This window comes from Myotis brandtii, unplaced genomic scaffold (genome assembly GCF_000412655.1).
Source record: "Myotis brandtii unplaced genomic scaffold, ASM41265v1 scaffold57, whole genome shotgun sequence".
In the NCBI taxonomy this organism is placed as follows: Eukaryota; Metazoa; Chordata; class Mammalia; order Chiroptera; family Vespertilionidae; genus Myotis; species Myotis brandtii.
The window spans coordinates 312,610-331,018 of record NW_005370133.1 but is presented as its reverse complement, the minus strand read 5'-3'; the positions used below and the strand labels follow the sequence as shown (position 1 = coordinate 331,018).

The following is an 18,409-nucleotide window of genomic DNA, read 5'->3' as shown; positions in this document are numbered from 1 at the left end:
CAGGAGGAGAGGGCAGACCAAAGGGCTCAGGAGGTAAAATCCACAGGAGACAGGCTGACGAGGGGAAGGTGAGGGAGGCAGTGTGCTGATGAAGGTTCTGGTCTGAGCACCGAGTGGATGGCAGCGTGGTCACAAGCCAGAGGACGGTGCCAGAGCAGGACATCTGGGGGGATACCAGCTGATGGCCGGCTCGTGCAGCTGCCTCTCATGGGAGGAGGTGGGAAGCCAGCGGGGCAGAGGCGGTAGGTAGACCCGATGGCAGAGGGGCCGGCACCGTGTGGGTGAGGAGAGCAGGGCGGGGACACAGCCTGGGGAAGCACCACATTAGAAGCCGTTTATTGGGCTCAACGGGATACTCATCACACTTGCTCTGTGGACTCCTGGTCCCTTTCATTTTCTTGCCAATCTCAGATATAAGAAATCCAGTCCAGTCTAACATTAAAACTCCCGACGCATCCAATTTAATACGAGTCTTGTCTTAGCCTTTTGCATCTGATTCAAAGTTGGAAACCTGAACTGGAAGGATCATAGTAGGTTTCCCTCTTTCTTGCTCCACCTCTCCCCCTGGGGTTGGAGCAGTGGAGAGGGGAGAGAGGGGGGCTAGAAGGTCCTCCCCCACTGGTGGTGGAGTAAGCTGGGATAGGCACTCCCAAGTTGTACTTCTTCAGGGGTGCTTTTGTGGGTTCTTTGGAGCCCCTCCTGTCGCAAAACAACAGGCAAGTTGTATACTGCAAAGCTGGGAGGGTGTCTCTCTTGTTATTCCCTTGACTTGGGTGATCCCTGCTCCATCTGGCTACTTACAATGCCTTCTTCAGGCTTGACCTCTGCTGAGGTCACCTCACTCCCCTGGGTGACCCTCTGAGGCAGCGTCCCTTTGGCAGGGTCCACACTGGGCCCATGGGAAGCATACGTATCTTTGCTGGAAGTGCAGGCCTTTCCCAGGGCCTTTGGGCATGAGTCAGGCACCAGCCCGACACTCCTCCGATCCTAGGGGACATTCCTCTCCTCCCCTATGGGGATAGATGCCCAGCACACTTCTCTCTCTCTCTCCTTCCCTCCACCTCCTTCTCCCTCCCTCCTCATCCTCTCTCTGTTATTAATTGCTGTGTAACAAACCAACCCAATACTGAGCGGCTTAAAAAAACAACTTTGAGTCTAAACATCAGCTGGAAGGTTGTGTATCTGCAGGCAGCTGGTCACTCAACCGGGAGCAGCTGATCTAGGATGATCTTGGCGGAGATAACTTAACCGCGCTCCTCGTGGTCTCTGGTCCTCCAGCAGGCCAGCCCGGATTAAAAAACGCTCCAGGAGGGTTAGATTTTTAAACAACCTGTGTCCTGCAGCGTCCTGGAGCCTAGAACAGCAGCTGGCATGGAGGAGGAGCCAAGTGTTTGCTGAATGCATACGCGGGTGTGGGGTCGTCAGTGGAGCTGGGGTTTGAACCCCGGGAGAAGAGGGACCGGCCCAGGGGGACTGTGCTGAGCACACGGCACTGAGGCCGCGTGAGCCGTGGCCCACAGCCACACTGGAGGCCGTATTGCTGACGGCAGGAGCAAGCCGAGGGCCAAGAGGAGAACCAGGACAGCAGATGTCCTGGAAGCCAAGGGAAGAGGAATTTCGAGAAGTTTCATTTCTAAGATCCGTTATGTCTAAGATTTGGTGACTATGACTCATCATTTCTTGGATTCTATGATTCGAAACAGCCTTCCCTCATGGTGGGAGAAGTTGGTGATGCTCGGGGAGCCCCCGCCCACCCACCGCTGCCTCCCCTGCTCAGGGCCTGAGGGCTCTGGATTGGCATGTGTCAGGGTCAAATGTTCCAGGAGCAGTTCCTCCTCTCGGTTCCTTTTCACGTGGTGAAAACTGATACTCTGGTTTGAGGCTTTCCCCCCAGTCGCTCTCCACCCCCAGCAAGCTGTTCTGCAAAGCTGGGAGGTTGTCACTGTTTCTTAGTCAGAGAATGAGGTTGCAGGGGGAGACGCATGCTTCCCCCGACAAGCAGCCGGAGCCTGGGAAATGCTCTGCGAGTGAGCCGCTGTGTGGCTCTGGGCAGGCTAGTCCCACTCTCTGGGCCTCAGTTTCCCGGTGGTTTTCAAGCTCCATTCTAGTTCTGTGGTTAGGAAACACAAAGGCCTCCAGGCCCCTGCGGAGGCTGCAGAGCATGAGCAGGGGCCTCTGGAGGCGGGTCCTGGGGGCTGAGGTGAGGAGGACAGTGCAGCCCAACCTTGAAGACATGACTCCAGGCTGAGGGTGGGCTCTTACGCTTTAGAAACAAGAAGCTGGGAAGTTTGGGAAGGACGGATTGGAGCAGGGTGGCGTGGACAGGAAGTGACTGAAGGCATGGGGATGCCCTGGGAGGGGTGCAGTCAATTCCGTTCCATTCAGCCCATCTTTATTAAGTGCCTGCCCTGGGAAAGACACCGTGCTGAGAAATGGGGGTGGGGTGGGGCATTTACAAGTCCCTGCATTAGGCCATCACCATCTCAGGACAGACAGACAAGAAGGGCGCACTAGACAGCCACTCTCTGAGACCCTTTCTAGCCCCGACGTCCGGAGAGGCTGTGTGTGCAGTGAGGACGCCACAGCAGGGGGGTCACCAGGGGCCCCCTCACTCTCGCTCTGGCCCAGAGCAGACACCCACCATGTGTGGAAAACTGAACAAGAACATGATGACCAGGGCAGGAACCTGGGAACTGGGGGCAGGTGTGACAAATGAAAAGTCCAGAAGATGTGGGGGCCTCAGGGGTGGGAAGATATGTGTCTGTCTCTCAAAGATGACTCCAGAGGAACACAACCGGCTGTGTCCCTGGGTGACTCGCCAAGACATGCATTCATCTCCCAGGGCTCCAAGACGGATGCCTGCTCACAGGGCAGCCTCAGAGAGAGAGCCCAGGCAGTACCCTAATCAGAGCACCCCCGCCCCAATCTTATTAAAACACCAGAGAGATTAAGTAACAATTTGGCTCTATTTGCATCTCCCCGTTACCCGCTCAGGGATTGGATGGAGCTCCCAGGAGCTGTGCTTGGAAAGGAACAAGTCCCACCTTTGGGGCTGGGTTGGGGACATGGGGTTAGGGGGAGCTTGAAACTGATACGGTGGGAACTTCTAAACAGTAAGTGAGGAGAGGAGCCAAGAGGTGAACTTGCCCTGAGAGATGTGCAGGCAGGTCCACGACAGAGTGTGTGTGTACTCGATGGCCACGGCCATTGATGCCTCCCAGGCCCGACATGTCTGCATTTTATGTAACTGCCTCCAGGAGCACGCCTCCTGGGACAGACAGGAAGGCTTCCCATGGGTGTTCAAAAGCAAAACAAAAGTCGTACACTTTCCCATTTAATCATCAAAAGTAAGTTCTTTATTAAAATCTGCAGGATACGTTCATTGACAATCAGTGTGAGCATACACATTAGTCAAGAACTGCTTGTGGCTGCTAGTGAAGAAAACCTTAAACCAGCAGAGGCTTGAGTAAGGTAAAGGCTTGCCCTTTCTCCCAAATTAGCAGTCCAGAGGTGGGCAGCGCACGCTCATCGGGTGTTCCCGCCACCTGTGTGCTTCACTGTGCTTAGCACTTGCCTTACAGCCTCAGTGTCTCATGGTCCAAGAAGGCTGCTGAAGCTCCGGCTGTCATGTCCATGTGCCCGGCAGAGGGAAGAAAGCTGGAGGAAGGGACCCAAAGGTCCTGGCTGAGCGGGCACCTTTTCAAGAGTTTTGCAGAGAACGCCTCCCAGTGACTCCCGCTTGCATCTCACTGGCCATGCCTTTAGCAAGAGAGGCTGGGAACCAGGGTGGGATGGCAGGGCCCCGTGGGTCCCCACACCCCAGGGCTTCTATGAGTAAGCCAGGAGAGAGATGGAGACTGGTTAGGCAACTAGCCAGCCCTGCCACAGCACACACGCTGAGGTATTCTCACTTTAAAGGAGGTTGTTAAGAAACGTACATGCTAGGTATGTTCCATTAGGTTTCTTACGGTCTTTCGGATGTTCTTAGTTTCTACACAGGCTGAAGCAGCCTTCCCTCTAAGCTACCTGAGGAACCACCTCAGAAGTCACTGGAGCCTCCTGGAGCTGGACCCGGGAGAGCCTCTCAGACTGTTAGCGGTCAGTACAGCGTGGGATCCTCCATCTGGTGGCGAGCACCTGGGGCTGGTGGACCGTGGCGCTCGGGCAGGCTGTGTGCCCGGCGCGTGCTCGGGTCTGCTTGCTGTTAAAAGCCCTTGCTGGCAGCTACGATGGCAGGAATTCTGAGGGCAGGAATCTGCTTATAATTCATTGGGGAAAAGCCTGCCTCGAGCTTCTGAGAGCTCAGTTCCTGGCTCTGCCTCTTCTCTCCCTTGTGATGAAGCTGAAGTCAGAGGGAACAGCCACAACCATCCTCTCAGTTTCTGCCTCGGTAGCTCATTCTAAGCCCTTTTCCTCTGGCCAAGTGCTCACACTGAACCTGCGTTTCAGGAGCAGTGGAAACAAAAAAATGGTAGCTTCTGCTTTCCAACAGTGGCTGCTGGGGTGTAACGTTAAGAAATAATCACACTCGTATTTACATCTATAACTCCATGTATGTGTGAGCTGAGTTTTGGAGGAGTAGAGATTTGCTGAGAAGATGGAGTGGGGGTTGCAGGCTTGATCCTCAGTGAGGGGCATGCAGGAGGCAGCCGACCATGATTCTCTCTCATCATTGATGTTTCTATCTTTCTCTCCCTCTCTCTTCCTCTCTGGAGTCAATAAAAAATATATTTAAAAAAAGAAAAAGAAGATTGAGTGGGAGGGGCGACCCAGGTGGAGGAGGTGGTGAGTGTGAGTGTGAGTGTGAGTGTGAGTGTGTGGGTGTGAGTATGAGGCACCGGCCTGTTCCAGGAAGGGCCGGCATGTGAACAAGGATCTTGGTTAGATCTCTGGTTTAGAACAGATCCCGGAAGCAGCTTATAAAGACAAAGATGTAATGCTGCTAAGCCCCTGGGTATGGATTGCTAATTGCTTCACAGCAAGGTTGCTGCCAGAACCCTGGGCGGTGCCCATGTCACCACACCTCTCAGCCTTGTTTATTGTCGTTTTAAAAACTCTTTACCAGCTTTAATTTATTGATGAAGCCGAACATTTTTTAAAAGTGTTTGAAGCTGCTTATGTTTCTTCTTTGGCGAAGTGAACTGCCGATTAATGTTTCTGTGGCCCATCTATTTATGCAGCAGCAAACATTTACTGAGTGCCGGTTACTGCCAGGCAGTCTCCCAGGATCTGGAGACACTGCGATGAACAAAACACAGACCTCTGCCCTGCAGGGAGCCGACGTTCTGGGGAGACGAGACAGTGAGCTCAGGGACAAGGATGGCCCTTGTAAAGGGTCTTTATAGATGTCAGAGGACCTCGCTTTGTCACATGGTTCCCCCAGTTTGTCGTTTGCTTTAGAATTTCATTCATGCTGTCATCTGTCTTAGAGTCTTACTTTTATTAGCCTTTTACTGTGGCATAACTTTAGGCTTTCAGAAAAGTTGCAAAGATGGCCCAGAGTTCCCACCTGCCTTCAGCCAGCTTCCCTGACGTTAGCCACTCACATAACTGGCTCATTCGTCACAAGTGGAATTAAATTAGTACAACTAGTAACTGAATCACAGACCTTATTTGGATTTGACCAGTTTTTTCACTAATACCCTTTCCTTCTGTCCCAGGACCCAATCCAGGAATACCGTATTGTACTTATGACATTCTTAATTTTAGTATAGCACCATCTGCTAATTTTTATTGCTCATATTGTTTTTATGGAGTCCTTCCATATCCTGAGATATGGTGGCGTTTTTAAATTATTGATTTCTTTAAACCATCTGCAAAGTGTAAATCAGAATCAAATTATTTTTCTGAATAGTTGGGTGTCTGCACAGCTCTCTATAATGAATTCTTTTCTTCACTGATTGCAAAGCAGCTTTTGTCAACGATAAAATACTTAGATGGCCCAGGGTCTGCTTCCAGCTACACGTTCCCCTACATTGATTTTTCTATTGACCGCTGTTTCTCAATATTTTGACAGTTATGTCTTTATAGTATATTATCATATCTGGTTGGACAAGATATGAAAATAATATTACTAAGAGTAATGATCCCACTTATGAGCCAGGTCTGGGTTGGGCACCACAGATAAGATATGAACAACCAAACGCCACCTTCAAGGAAGCCAGTCTGGGGGGGGAGGCAGACATGTGAGCCAGTGGGCCCTGTGTGCTAGAGAGCAGGTGACTCAGGGGAGGGGCCGCGGACTCAACCTGGAGCAGTCGGAGGCCTGGCCTCCTATTGACGGGAGGAGTCGTTAGAGAAGCAGGAAGGGCATTTCGGGCAGAAGGAACGGTGTGAACAGAGGACTGGAGCTGTAAAGGATGCAGCGTTTAGAGGATGCAGTTGTGTTGGAGCTGAGTCCTGGGGGTGGCCGTGTGGGAGGAGGTGAGCCTGCAGGGGAGGTGGGGCTGGGTCCTGAGGGCCTTGACTATGAGGGAGGCGCTCAGATGATCCCAAGGGCCTTCCTGTCCCAGGCTCTGGAATTCTTCAATCCCTGACTCTCTTCCCAGGAACATGTTCCCGGCCAACCTGGTAGAAGCCACATTCAAACAGGTGAGTGGGTCCCAGGGGACGAAGGGGTGGCAGGCAGGGCCAGTCTGGGCCCTCACTGGGTAGTGACAGGTTTACCAGCAAGTCTCCCCATCTCCTGGGGACAGGATGCTAGAGGGGAGAAGGGCGAGCTAGACCCTTAGAGCCTCCTGAAGCCACACCCTGCTCTGGGTTCCAGCTTCGCATGAAGAAAGCCTGTGAGGGTGGACCCCACTTCACAGAGAGCTGCTCCGCCGGGTTTACAGCAGGGCTGACACTGTCCTCACGGGGTCCTCAAAACAGCCTGCCCCCAAGTAGGGCTCACCCCTCTCTGGATGAGGAAGCGGAGGCTCAGAGGGTTAAAGGTTTTGCCAAGGTTATACCACTAGTGAAGGGTAACCTAGTAGGTAAACCTAGGCCAGTTGGCTTCTAAGCCTGTTTTCCCTTTCTTTTTAAAATAATTCCCCCCCACACACACACACACAATAAGAACAGTAGTAATGTTCCCTAATACTAAAAAAATACAAAACAGAAAATAAACATCAGCTCTAGTTCCAGCACCTAGCGATAGTGGAAGTAGTTGGTATGCTTCTAATCTTTTTTTTTTCCTAAATAAATATATTTTTTAAAATAAAATTAGGATCACAGTGCCCATACAGCGTGCATCTTGCTTTACCCCCGAATTCCCTGGGGGAAAGGTAGGCAGTTCAGTGGCTCAATTCTTCCCAGCTGGGACCTCTTCTGGTCAAGAAGGCTTGAGGCAAGCTGAGCTTTTCAAACACAGGCGTGCCCGGAGCTACTGCAGGTTAGGTTCCAGAGCTCCACAGTAACACAAGCTTTGCAATAAAACAAGGAATCTTTTTGCTGGTGGAGGGTCTTGCTTTCAGTTTGTAACAACAACAAGACATCTGTGAAGCGCAGTAAGCAAGGTTCCGTGAAATGAGGTTTGCCTAGAGAAGGTCCAGGTTTCCCTCAGTGGGAGGTACAGCTGGCTGGCTGTTAGGTGGATGGACGATGGCTGGCTGGAGGGATCGATGGGTGAATGAAGAATCACCTGGGCAGGTAAAGGAAGAGATAGACAGACGGCTAGAGAGGGACCCAGAAGGGTGTAACGATGCTTAGAAGGAAGAAGAGGGAAGAAGGGATGAAGAGAGGGGTGGCTGGATAGTGTGTAGATGAATGAAGGGATCAATTTTCTTTTGGGTAAAATATTGATAATAATCCCTGTCCTGCCTACCTCACAGGGTTATTGTCAATCAAATAGTTCATGAGTGGATACAAATGCGCTTCCAAGATATTATTATTGTTGTTGTTGTCGATATTAATAACAACATTGGCCCTGACTCCTTCCTGGTTGGGGTGTCGCCCACCAGTACCGCACCAAGACCACGCCCGTGGTCAAGTCCCCCAAAGTGGCATCGGACGAGGCCCCTTCTCAGCGGATCTTCATCTATGAGGTCCAGGAAGAGAATGGCTCTCACATTCAGAACTTTGCCCTGGACCTGACCCCACCACCCGAGGTCATCTACAAGTCAGAGCCTGGTACCAGCGATGGCATGAATGTGCTGGGCATCGTCATGTTCTCTGCCACCATGGGTATGTGCTGCCCACCCCACCCAGCAGTGCCAGGGAGCCGGGCCCTCCTCGCACCTACCCCTCCCTGCACCTACCCCTCTCTGCACCTAGCCCTCCCTGCACCTACCCCTGCCTGCACCTACCCCTGCCTGCACCTACCCCTGCCTGCACCTACCCCTGCCTGCACCTACCCCTGCCTGCACCTACCCCTGCCTGCACCTACCCCTGCCTGCACCTACCCCTGCCTGCACCTACCCCTGCCTGCACCTACCCCTGCCTGCACCTACCCCTGCCTGCACCTACCCCTGCCTGCACCTACCCCTGCCTGCACCTACCCCTGCCTGCACCTACCCCTGCCTGCACCTACCCCTGCCTGCACCTACCCCTGCCTGCACCTACCCCTGCCTGCACCTACCCCTGCCTGCACCTACCCCTGCCTGCACCTACCCCTGCCTGCACCTACCCCTGCCTGCACCTACCCCTGCCTGCACCTACCCCTGCCTGCACCTACCCCTGCCTGCACCTACCCCTGCCTGTTGGAGCCAGCGTTCCTCAGGAGAAGTTCTCCATCCCGTCCTGGTTTGCCTCCAGAGGTGTGGGCTCTCCCTCAAAGAAGACCATGCCTCTGGCCCCTCCTGTTCCTGAGCTTTTTACTGAGGTCTGTCTGCACATACTGGGGAGGAGAGGAGGCAGTTACAATAAAAAACAGGAAAAGTCTAAAAACGACCAGCCATCACTGTGTACTTAAAGCCCTTATTCCTCCTCCCATCCCCAACCTCAGGGGCTTCTCACTGGCAGCCTCTCCCCTGAGACATGTCTGTGCCTTTTCTTGGGCCCACAGTTGGCCTCCCAGGCCACACCCTTCCCTTTGCAACTCTTCTCTGGGTCTCCAAGGCCCCAACCACAGGCTACTTATCTTGAAGCTGGTGAGGCTTAACTTGCACAGGCCCCTTCTGAGGCCTGTACCTTTAAAAAAAAAACACACACGTATTCTTTTTCTTAAGCCAAACTATAAGCTTCAGATCCCACAAACCCAAGGATGTATCTGCCTGCAGTGACCCAACCCCCCCCCACCACACACACACACACACACACACACACACACACACACACACACCTTTTCCTTTTGGGCGACAGCTCCTAACCCATCAGAACAATCTAGCTTGTCCTTCTAGGCTATGCCAGGGGTCATTATAAGTATTATTCTAAAATTGGCATCACCCCAGCCAAGGGCCTGGGAAGTTCTCTACTGCTTCCCTGACTTCTCCACAGTTTTCTTTTTAAGTAAAAAGCCTCGCCATCCTTCTGGTTGCTCATAGCAAGAAATCCGGGGTCATTTTCTACCTCTCCCTCAGCCCACACCCAAAGCCCATCAGGCAGCCTCTGAAATCTGTCTCCAATCCCTGCATTTCCCTCTGCCCACTGCCATCACCTGGTCCAAGGCCACCATCATCTCTCACCTGGTTTCTGCAAAAACTGCCTAAAGAGTCCCCTGTCCTGGTGTGTCCCCCTCACGGGGTCACTAAGTCCCTGCTTAAGGCCTCCAGTGGCTCTCCACTCCACCTGGAAAGGGGCCCGACACCCTGAGGCCTGGGAGCACCGAGTGATCTGGCCCAGCCCGCCTCGGGCTCCTCAGACTCCTCTGGTCCCGCTCACTCCCTGCTCCATGCTGCCAAAGACCCCTCCCTGAGACCCTTCCCACTTCCTCAGCCTGCCTGCTCCTGCCCCTCCTCTCCCCTGCACCTTTCTCACCCTTGAGGGTGGTGGTAAAGGGAGGGGTGGTCTCTTTATAAGCATCACATCCTCAGGAAAGTCTTCCCAACACCCCAGACGATCATGTGCCCTGGGTTACTCCTTAAACTTTGACCCAACTGCAGGTATGTAGTTGCTGGTGTAATTGTTTAATGTCTGTGCAGCAGCTGCTGTAAGCTCCATGCAGGCAGAGACAGGCCTGGCTTGTCCTCCATTTATCCCCACAGCCCACCACAGTGACCTGCAGGAGCAGGCGCTCAGTAAAACCTGTTGGAGAGATGGATGGATGGGTAGGTGGGTGGATGGATGGATGGGTGGGTGGATGGATGGGTGGGTGGATGGATGGATGGATGGATGGATGGATGGGTGGATGGATGGGCAATCATAAGTAATAGAGCTCTTATCATCTTGGCCAAAATGCCAGGCATGCAGAGGGGCCAGGACCTTAGTAACTTAAGGGTGTGGCAAGATGGTGTTTGGAAGTGTGTTTACAACATCTGATAATTAGTCCCCAATCCCCTCCTCTCAGCACTGCCTCCCTCAGGGGCGAAAACATATAAAAAGGACGTCTATTGGCAGAGCAAAAGAAACCCCTGAGACCCTTTGACTCAATCCACAAAGTGTTTACTGACCATGTGTAATTGTCCATGGATAAGTGTATATGTGTGTGTGCGTTCCCAAGTCAGTCTGTGCCTGAGACTGTGTGTACCTGTGCCCGTGTGTGCCCACATCTGTAGTGCTCATGTCAATGTGTGCCCACATCTGCTCACACTCAGACAGCTGCTCCAAGCGGGGCTTGCTTTGGTCCCTCAACCCAGGCTCCGTCCCCAGCTTCTCCCTGGCGTTGGATGTGGCTGATTGGCTGATGCTAAGGTCTCATTGACCTTTACTGTTGGAGGAAGCCCACGCCCACCCTGGGGCCTATGCACACTAACACCCAGCCAACCAGAGCCCTTGGGTGACCCCAGGGAAATCTAAGTGGAGGCTGATGAGGGGCAGGAATACCTTGGGCAGGGACAGAGCCAGCAGGGGACCTGGGTCTGAGTTCACTTAGGCTTCCACAGGCCAGATGGGCAGGGCTAGGCCAGTGTCACCTCCAACTTGGCCTCTCCCATGCCAGCAGAGCCCCCAGCTCATCCCAGTGGTAGCTGGTCCGAGGACGGTGGGCTCAGGGTTTCCTGGGTAGGGAAAGAGCTCTCTCTGGAGTCCATAGGCCAGGTTCACATTCCTGCCCCGCCCCTCCCTGGCTGAGTCCGTCAGTGAGCCTCTCTGAGCACAGCTTCCTGAGGGCAGCACAGAGTCTGTTTTGCTCTTCATTTCTGTGTCAACAGGAGGGAGAGCAGTCACTCGTCACCGTTGCGAGTGGCCTGACTGCTCACTTGCATGGAGCCCCCCATGGACTAGGACACATATGAACACTTCCCAAGTAGAGGAGAGTCCAGAACCCCAGTGGGGCTTTGGGAAAAGCTTTTTCATTCATTCATTCATTCATTCATTCACTCAAAGGTTATTGCTGAGCATCTACCACGTGCCAGCTGAGATACAGTTCTTGCCCCCATGGAGCTAGTCTTCTATTGGAGGAAATGGAAAAACAAGGGACAACTGGACAATAACAGTTATAAGTGGTGATAAATGATATGAAGGGATCATAAAGAGAGGAGACAGATAAAAATAAATTGGGGAGTGGGGATGGGTGTCCGAGGCATGTGGAGACCTGGGCAGCATGTTTCCGTGATGAGGGGCAGGGATAACTTGGGCAGGGACAGAGCCAGCAGGGGACCTGGGTTTCAGGCATCAGAACTACATGGCAAAGGCTCTGAGGCAGTGTAGAGCTTGATGGATTCTAGGAATGTAAAGAAGGCCAGGGATGCCAGAGCAGGTGGAGGTGGGGGTATATTTCTGGGTCGGACAGGGGTCAGGTCCAAGTGGGGCCAGAGCATGGGGAGCTAGGTTACGGTCTAGGTCAGTGGTCAGCAAACTGCGGCTCGAGAGCCACATGCGGCTCTTTGGCCCCTTGAGTGTGGCTCTTCCACAAAATACCATGTGTGGGCACGCATGTACAAAGTTTCGATCGCACTGTACATGCGTGCCCGCACATGGTATTTTGTGGAAGAGCCACACTCAAGGGGCCAAAGAGCCGCATATGGCTTGCGACAGTGCGATCGAAACTTTGTGGCCCATGCGCAGAAGTCGGTATTTTGTGGAAGAGCCACACTCAAGGGGCCAAAGAGCCACATGTGGCTCTCGAGCTGCAGTTTGCCGACCATGGTGGGGGGGTCATCAGGGAAGCCAGTGTTTGGCAGGGAGCATTTTTATCTTAAGAAGATGACACTGCTGCTGTGTAGAAAATGGATTAGAGAGAAGGAAGAATGAGAGCCCTGTTTCGAGGTTGGTCCAGGGGTGAAGGTCAAGGAGAAGGAGGGGAACACTGGTGCGTGGAGGCTGCTGGGAAGTCAGCCAAGGGCGAGAGCCATGTGTGCATGGGGGTCTGTCCCTGCCTGCCCCCAGCCTGTCAGCACGTGCAGGCATCACACACATGTGTAGGCATCACACACACCGTGGCCTTGGCCTGTGTGATCTGTGATCTGCTCGTGTATCCCTGCCCCCGCAGGCATCATGCTGGGCCGCATGGGTGAGAGCGGGGCCCCCCTGGTCAGCTTCTGCCAGTGCCTCAATGAATCCGTCATGAAGATCGTGGCAGTGGCTGTGTGGTAAGCCTCACTGGGATGGGGGTGTCCTCTCCTACCTCACCCCTTCCACTCCTGTCCTGGGCAGACAGAGGGACCCCATGGTCCCATCCTTTCTTCTCCTAGGAGTGAGCTGCCCAGGAGGCTGGGCCCTCGCCTGGGTTCTCCAGAGTCACACGCGCTCCCCTGCTCCCCAGCCCTGACCAGGCCTAGTTCCAGCCCTGGGCCTGCCGCTCTGGCCCGGTCAGGCCGCTGCAGGAGAGCCCCGCGCTGAGCCTGGCCTGCTCTCCTGGCCTAGTTTCCCCATCACATGGAGCTCATCAGCTCGGCTTTTGGAGGAAGGAAACTCTGGAAGTGAGAACCAGCTGCCACTCCTTGGTTCAGAGCTCAGACCTTAGACATGGTTTAGATGGGGACGTGCAGAGGCCTGTCCCAGCGCCTGCACAGAGAGCGGCATTGCTGGGTTCACACATGGGCCCGCAGAGGGCAGGCGTACTCCTCAGAAGCCTGGGCAGGAAGGCAGGGTTGTGAGAGGTTGTGCAGGGCTGGGCTGGTTGAGGGTGGAGGTATCAATAATGCCATGTTCCTGGCACCTTGGTACTCAGTTACATTCACCCTCACGGGGCCCTGGCAGGCTCAGGGGGATCAGGCAGTGATGCAGTGCCAGGGCTGCCTGGGACCCTCACCTGCCTGGCACTGAGCTGGCTGCCCTGCCCCCACAACAGGTACTTCCCCTTCGGTATTGTGTTCCTCATCGCCGGCAAGATCCTGGAGATGGATGACCCCACAACCGTCGGGAAAAAGCTGGGCTTCTATGCAGTCACCGTAGTGTGCGGGCTGGTGGTCCATGGCCTCGTCATCCTGCCCCTGCTCTACTTCTTCATCACCAGAAAGAACCCCATCGTCTTCATCCGCGGTGTCCTTCAGGCCCTGCTCATCGCACTGGCCACCTCCTCCAGGTAGCCCTGGGCACAGGCAGAACAGGGTGGTGCTCAACTCTGTCCACCTGTTCAGCCACCATTTGTCCATGGCCATAGACGCGTGGAGGTGTCAGTAAGGCCTGCTTCACACACTTGGGGGTAGCTATGGTAACAAGACCAATATTTGAAATGTAATGCTTAAGGCCCCACCTGCCCAAATGGCAGAAAGCCTTTATCGCCTCTTGAGGCCTTCCCCTCCCCCACTCAATCCACATGGGGGTTGGCTTCCACACAGAGCAGCCCTTGGCCACCTGCCCGACAGGAACCACAACCTTGGGCCCGGCAAGAGGAAGTGGGGTCCCCAGGCAGTGACCTGTGGGATGGGAAGGGCTCTGCAGCCACACCAGCCCAGGTATTGGCCCCAGCACTGCTACCAGGAGCTCTAGTAACAAAACAGTAACAGCACTAGCAGCTACCATTGCTTGAGTACTTGTGATGAGGCGGACACTACTCTAAGCGCTTACTCATTAAAGCACCCTAAGAGCTGAATCCAGGGTTCTCCCGCCCTGGGACAAGGAAACCAAGGCACACACAGGTTGGGGATCCTGCTGCCCTGGCGAGGAGGAGGCTGGAAGCTGAACCCAGCAGGTCCAGCCCAGAGCCCCGCTGTTAGCCACTCCTACGCTTGGCACAGCAGTGTGACTTCGAGTCAGCCCCTCCGCCCTCTGGGCTTCAGTTTCTTCATCTGTAAAATGGACTCAAGACCCCTCCTTCGCCGGAAGCTGTGAGGATCAAATGAGAGTGTGTGTAAAGCACAGAACCAGGCGCATAGTAGGTCCCTTCCTGACCTGTGTGTAGAGGGGTGTCTCTGAGGCCCAGGGCCTGGGTAGGCCTGGCTTGGCCGCCGTCCCACACTCGCAAAGGGACCATTTTCAAGGCCCCTTCAGCCTGTTCTCCCTGCGATGGGCCGGCTGCCTGGGGTGGCACGAGCTTCCTGTCACTGGCAGGAGGGCAACCCAGAGGCCCTGACCATCCTGGAGGAGGATGGAGGGCAGACGCTGGCCCCTCCGCCCACAGCTCGGCCACACTGCCCATCACCTTCAAGTGCCTGCTGGAGAACAACCACATTGACCGGCGCATCGCCCGCTTCGTGCTGCCCGTGGGCGCCACCATCAACATGGACGGCACTGCGCTCTACGAGGCGGTGGCTGCCATCTTCATCGCCCAGGTCAACAACTATGAGCTGGACTTCGGCCAGATCATCACCATCAGGTGCACTCCTGGTGCCCCCAGCCCGGGGGGATTGGGGTGGGAGGGTGACTCCTGGGAGGGCCTGGAGGATGCTCAAGCTCCCTGATCTGATAGGGTCTCTGAGGCCCAGAGAGGGTGAGGGGCTCCTTTTAGGCCATGTCAGCGCTGGGGTGGGACGTGACCTGATCCCTGAGACTGGTGGCACAGGCTCCCCTCAACCCCCCCAACGCTGCCCTGCAGGGCGGGAGCTGAGACCCAGAGGAGGGCCTGCATTCTGGACATGCAGGGCAGAGAGGGGGCAGAGGCCCGGGGCGGGACGCTGGAGGGGCTGCTGGTGCGGCTGGAGCAGAGGCAAGGGTGCTGAGGTGAGGGGCAGAGGCTGAGGGAAGGCCTCGCACGCCAGCCTGAGGGCACTAGGCTGACCCTGGGCACCAGGCCCCCGAGGGAGGCTGGGCAGATCAGAATCTCCCAGCGGCTTCCTGAAAACCTTCCTGGCAACGGCTCCAGGCACAGGGTTTCCCACAGATTCCTCAGGGGGTCCTGCTGAGGCCAGGTGTGGGGCCCATGGGGCTATAGGACCTCAAGCAGGAACGTGTCCCCCCAAGAACTCCTTGATGTGGCCTTCCTAACAACCCTGCCCCGTTTGGCTGTCCACAAAGGTGCTGGCATTCTGGCCTCCCCTTTGGAGCGAGGGTTCCAACGAGGCAGCCTGCCCCTCCTGCTTCTCTCTCCTCCTCCTCTCCCACCCTCTGCAGCATCACAGCCACCGCAGCCAGCATCGGGGCAGCTGGCATCCCCCAGGCCGGGCTCGTCACCATGGTCATCGTGCTCACCTCCGTGGGCCTGCCCACTGACGACATCACCCTCATCATTGCTGTCGACTGGGCTCTGTGAGTGGGGTGCACCCCTCCCGCCCCCACCCCGCAGGCAGCAGGCAGCAGGCAGCAGACTTTTGGGGTAGGCAGGGGAAACCTACAGAGGTAATGGCTCTGGCCTGGCTGCATAATGTAGAGCCCAGTTTTCAAAAACAAAAATGTGGGGTCCCTTGTTTACAAATTATAAGGGATTTCAAGAGAGTGAGAGCAAACCGTGAAACCAAGACTAGGCCCTTCTTAGCACAGGCCCTGTGTGGCGTCCAGTCACCCGCCATGAAGCCCGCCCTGCATCAACCCTCCTCAGCATCCCTGAGGGAGGGGTGGGCTTGAGAGGACTAGAAAAGCGCCTCGCTGTGGGCTCTGCCCTGGCGGCTGGTGCCCTCAGGGGCTGCTGGGCTGGGCGCTGCCCTCTCCCGGCTCCCCTTACGAGTGCCCACCGCTCGCCACCACCAGGGACCGCTTCCGCACCATGATTAACGTGCTGGGGGATGCGCTGGCCGCGGGGATCATGGCCCACGTCTGCCGGAAGGACTTCGCTCAGGACACGGACACCGAGGTGAGAGCAGTGCCTCCCCCCAGCCTGGCCACCCAAAGGCCCTGGCGGGTGGAGCCCAGGTGGGATGGGCACCAATCTTCCACTCACCAGCCGGGGAGCCATCAGCCAATCCCTCCAGCCTCCCTGCCTCAGTTTCTCATCTGGTACCGGGGTGACTAACTCCTCTCACAGCTAGTTGTTGAGCAGCCACCACGGCTGGCCCTGCTCTAGACACAGGAACAAAGGAAGCCAGAGCCCTGCCCGCGGGGAGCTGTACCCTAGGGCGGGTGGCGCTGCCCACAGCAACCCAAATGTTTGCACATCCGCACGGGCTTCATGGTCTTCGGGCTCCTTCAATAGCCACGAGCAGCAGGCTCCCACTCCGCCAGGAGGATGCTGGGGCCCAGGCAGGGGCCCGGTTCCCTTGTGGACCCTGTGGGTCAGGTCCCCTCCTCTACCACGACAGCTGCAGACGGTGGCAGGGCAGCCGAGAGAGGCCCTGTGACCTGCCGAGGTCCCACAGTACATCCGTAGGAAAACCGACCATGTGGTTCCCAGCCCTCGCTTGTTCAGTCCTCCCTGGTGTCTACCCTCAGCCCCTCCACCTGCTACCAAGGCCTGTCTCCCTCCTCAGAAACTGCCGCCCTGCGAGACCAAGCCGGTGAGCCTGCAGGAGATCATGGCGACCCAGCAGAACGGCTGTGTGAAGAGCGTGGCGGAGGCCTCCGAGCTGACCCTGGGCCCCGCCTGTCCCCACCATGTCCCCATCCAGGTGGAGCAGGAGGAGGAGCCGGCTGCCGCCAGCCTGGACCACTGCACCATAGAAATCAGCGAGCTCGAGACCAATGTCTGAGCCTGCAGAGCCGCAGGGGCCAGGGGAGGCCTCCAGGGTTGGAGCAAAGGGAAGGATTTCAACTTACTGCTCTCCTGAGCACACAGGGGCCAGCCTCACCCATTCTTCCCACCCGGAGAGCTCGGAATTAGCTCCATTTACCAGAAATGGAGTCTCAGAGGGAAAGCCCAGCTGGGGAGTGGTGGGCCGGCGTAGCCAGCCCTGGCTGTGACTTCCCGTCACGTTGGCCCATGAGGACAGCAGGCAGGGGTGATGGTCCATCTTTTCTGGGTGACAGGGTTAAGGCTGAACACATTTATCCCAGGCCTCAGAGCAAGTCAGGGCTAGGACTCCAACACAAGTCTTTCAAGCCCTGGCCAGGCCCTCCTGGAGGCAGGGGCACCTGCAGGGCCAGATGCCAAGAGAGGCTCTAGGGGCCCTGCCCTGTCTCAGAGCCCCGCAGCCACCACTGCTTTCAATTTCTGAAGACGTAACAACAGTGCCCTGGGTCTGTGTCCCAGCCCAGCCAGCCCTCCCACCGCGCCATAACATGTGGCCTCAAACAGCCCTCCCCAAAGGGGGCCCCGCCCAGGACCAAGGCCTGCTGCCTTCCATGTGCCACAGCCTGTCTCCTCTCACGTCCCAGCAGGATCTCTCGCAAAGCTCATCTGAGGTGGAGATGGGGCCCTCGGAAACGTCCGGGCCAACCTCCCACTGACAGGGGCCTGCCAGGACCCAGGAACGAGCTCAGCTGGGATGCTCTGCCCAAGCTGCCCAAGTGGCTCTGGGGTCAGGACTCCCCAGCAGCCTGTGGGATGAAGTGGAGTTAGATTTTATACTCTTTCCTGTGTTTGCAAACTCAGAGATGACTCCATAAAGGTATTTTGTTTTCCAAGTTCTGAGGGCTTAGCAACCATACTCTGGCCAGCATTTCTTCACTGAGCCAACACAGGCTGTCACCGTGCAGACTGGCCCGTCTGGGCAGCCAGAGCGTGGACAGGCCTGTCCAGGTGGCCAGACAATAAACAGGCTTGTCCTTGCAGCTAGAATGCAGACAGGCCTGTCTGGGCTGTCGGTATGTGGACAGGCCTGCCTGCGAGGCCAGGGCGCAGATGAGCCCGCCTGGCTGGCCGCAGTGAGGACAGCCTGTCGGAGCTGTCACACACAGGAGGCAGAGTGCAGAGTGGCCTGCGGGGGCCTGTCTCCACAGCCAGCGTGGACAGATCGCTCTGTCCCTAGCCTGGGCTTTGCTCTGCAGGCAAGGCCCTGCGACCAGTCCCCACAAAAGGAACAATTTCTTCAGCCAGTTGGGCTCCCTTTGGCAACTGCTTTGCTGTAAGGAAGGGACATGCCCAAGGACAGTTCCAGACTGTGCCCTTTATTCTCCTCAGCCCCAGGGGGCCTCCAGGAGGCTC

The 18,409-nt window shown here is 56.0% G+C and overlaps 1 protein-coding gene across 1 annotated transcript in view; it reads left to right on the top strand.

Moving 5' to 3' along the window:
• SLC1A7 (solute carrier family 1 (glutamate transporter), member 7) overlaps nucleotides 1–17,695 on the top strand; it is a 43,133-nt gene extending 25,438 nt beyond the window's left edge. Inside the window, exons 4-11 of the mRNA XM_005878646.2 lie at nucleotides 6,549–6,591; nucleotides 7,941–8,163; nucleotides 12,506–12,605; nucleotides 13,307–13,540; nucleotides 14,579–14,773; nucleotides 15,508–15,642; nucleotides 16,081–16,183; nucleotides 16,797–17,695. Coding sequence (XP_005878708.1) covers nucleotides 6,549–6,591; nucleotides 7,941–8,163; nucleotides 12,506–12,605; nucleotides 13,307–13,540; nucleotides 14,579–14,773; nucleotides 15,508–15,642; nucleotides 16,081–16,183; nucleotides 16,797–17,015 — 1,252 coding nt within the window. The 3' untranslated portion in view covers nucleotides 17,016–17,695. The remainder of the gene's footprint in view (nucleotides 1–6,548; nucleotides 6,592–7,940; nucleotides 8,164–12,505; nucleotides 12,606–13,306; nucleotides 13,541–14,578; nucleotides 14,774–15,507; nucleotides 15,643–16,080; nucleotides 16,184–16,796) is intronic.
• Nucleotides 17,696–18,409: the final 714 nt, after the last annotated feature.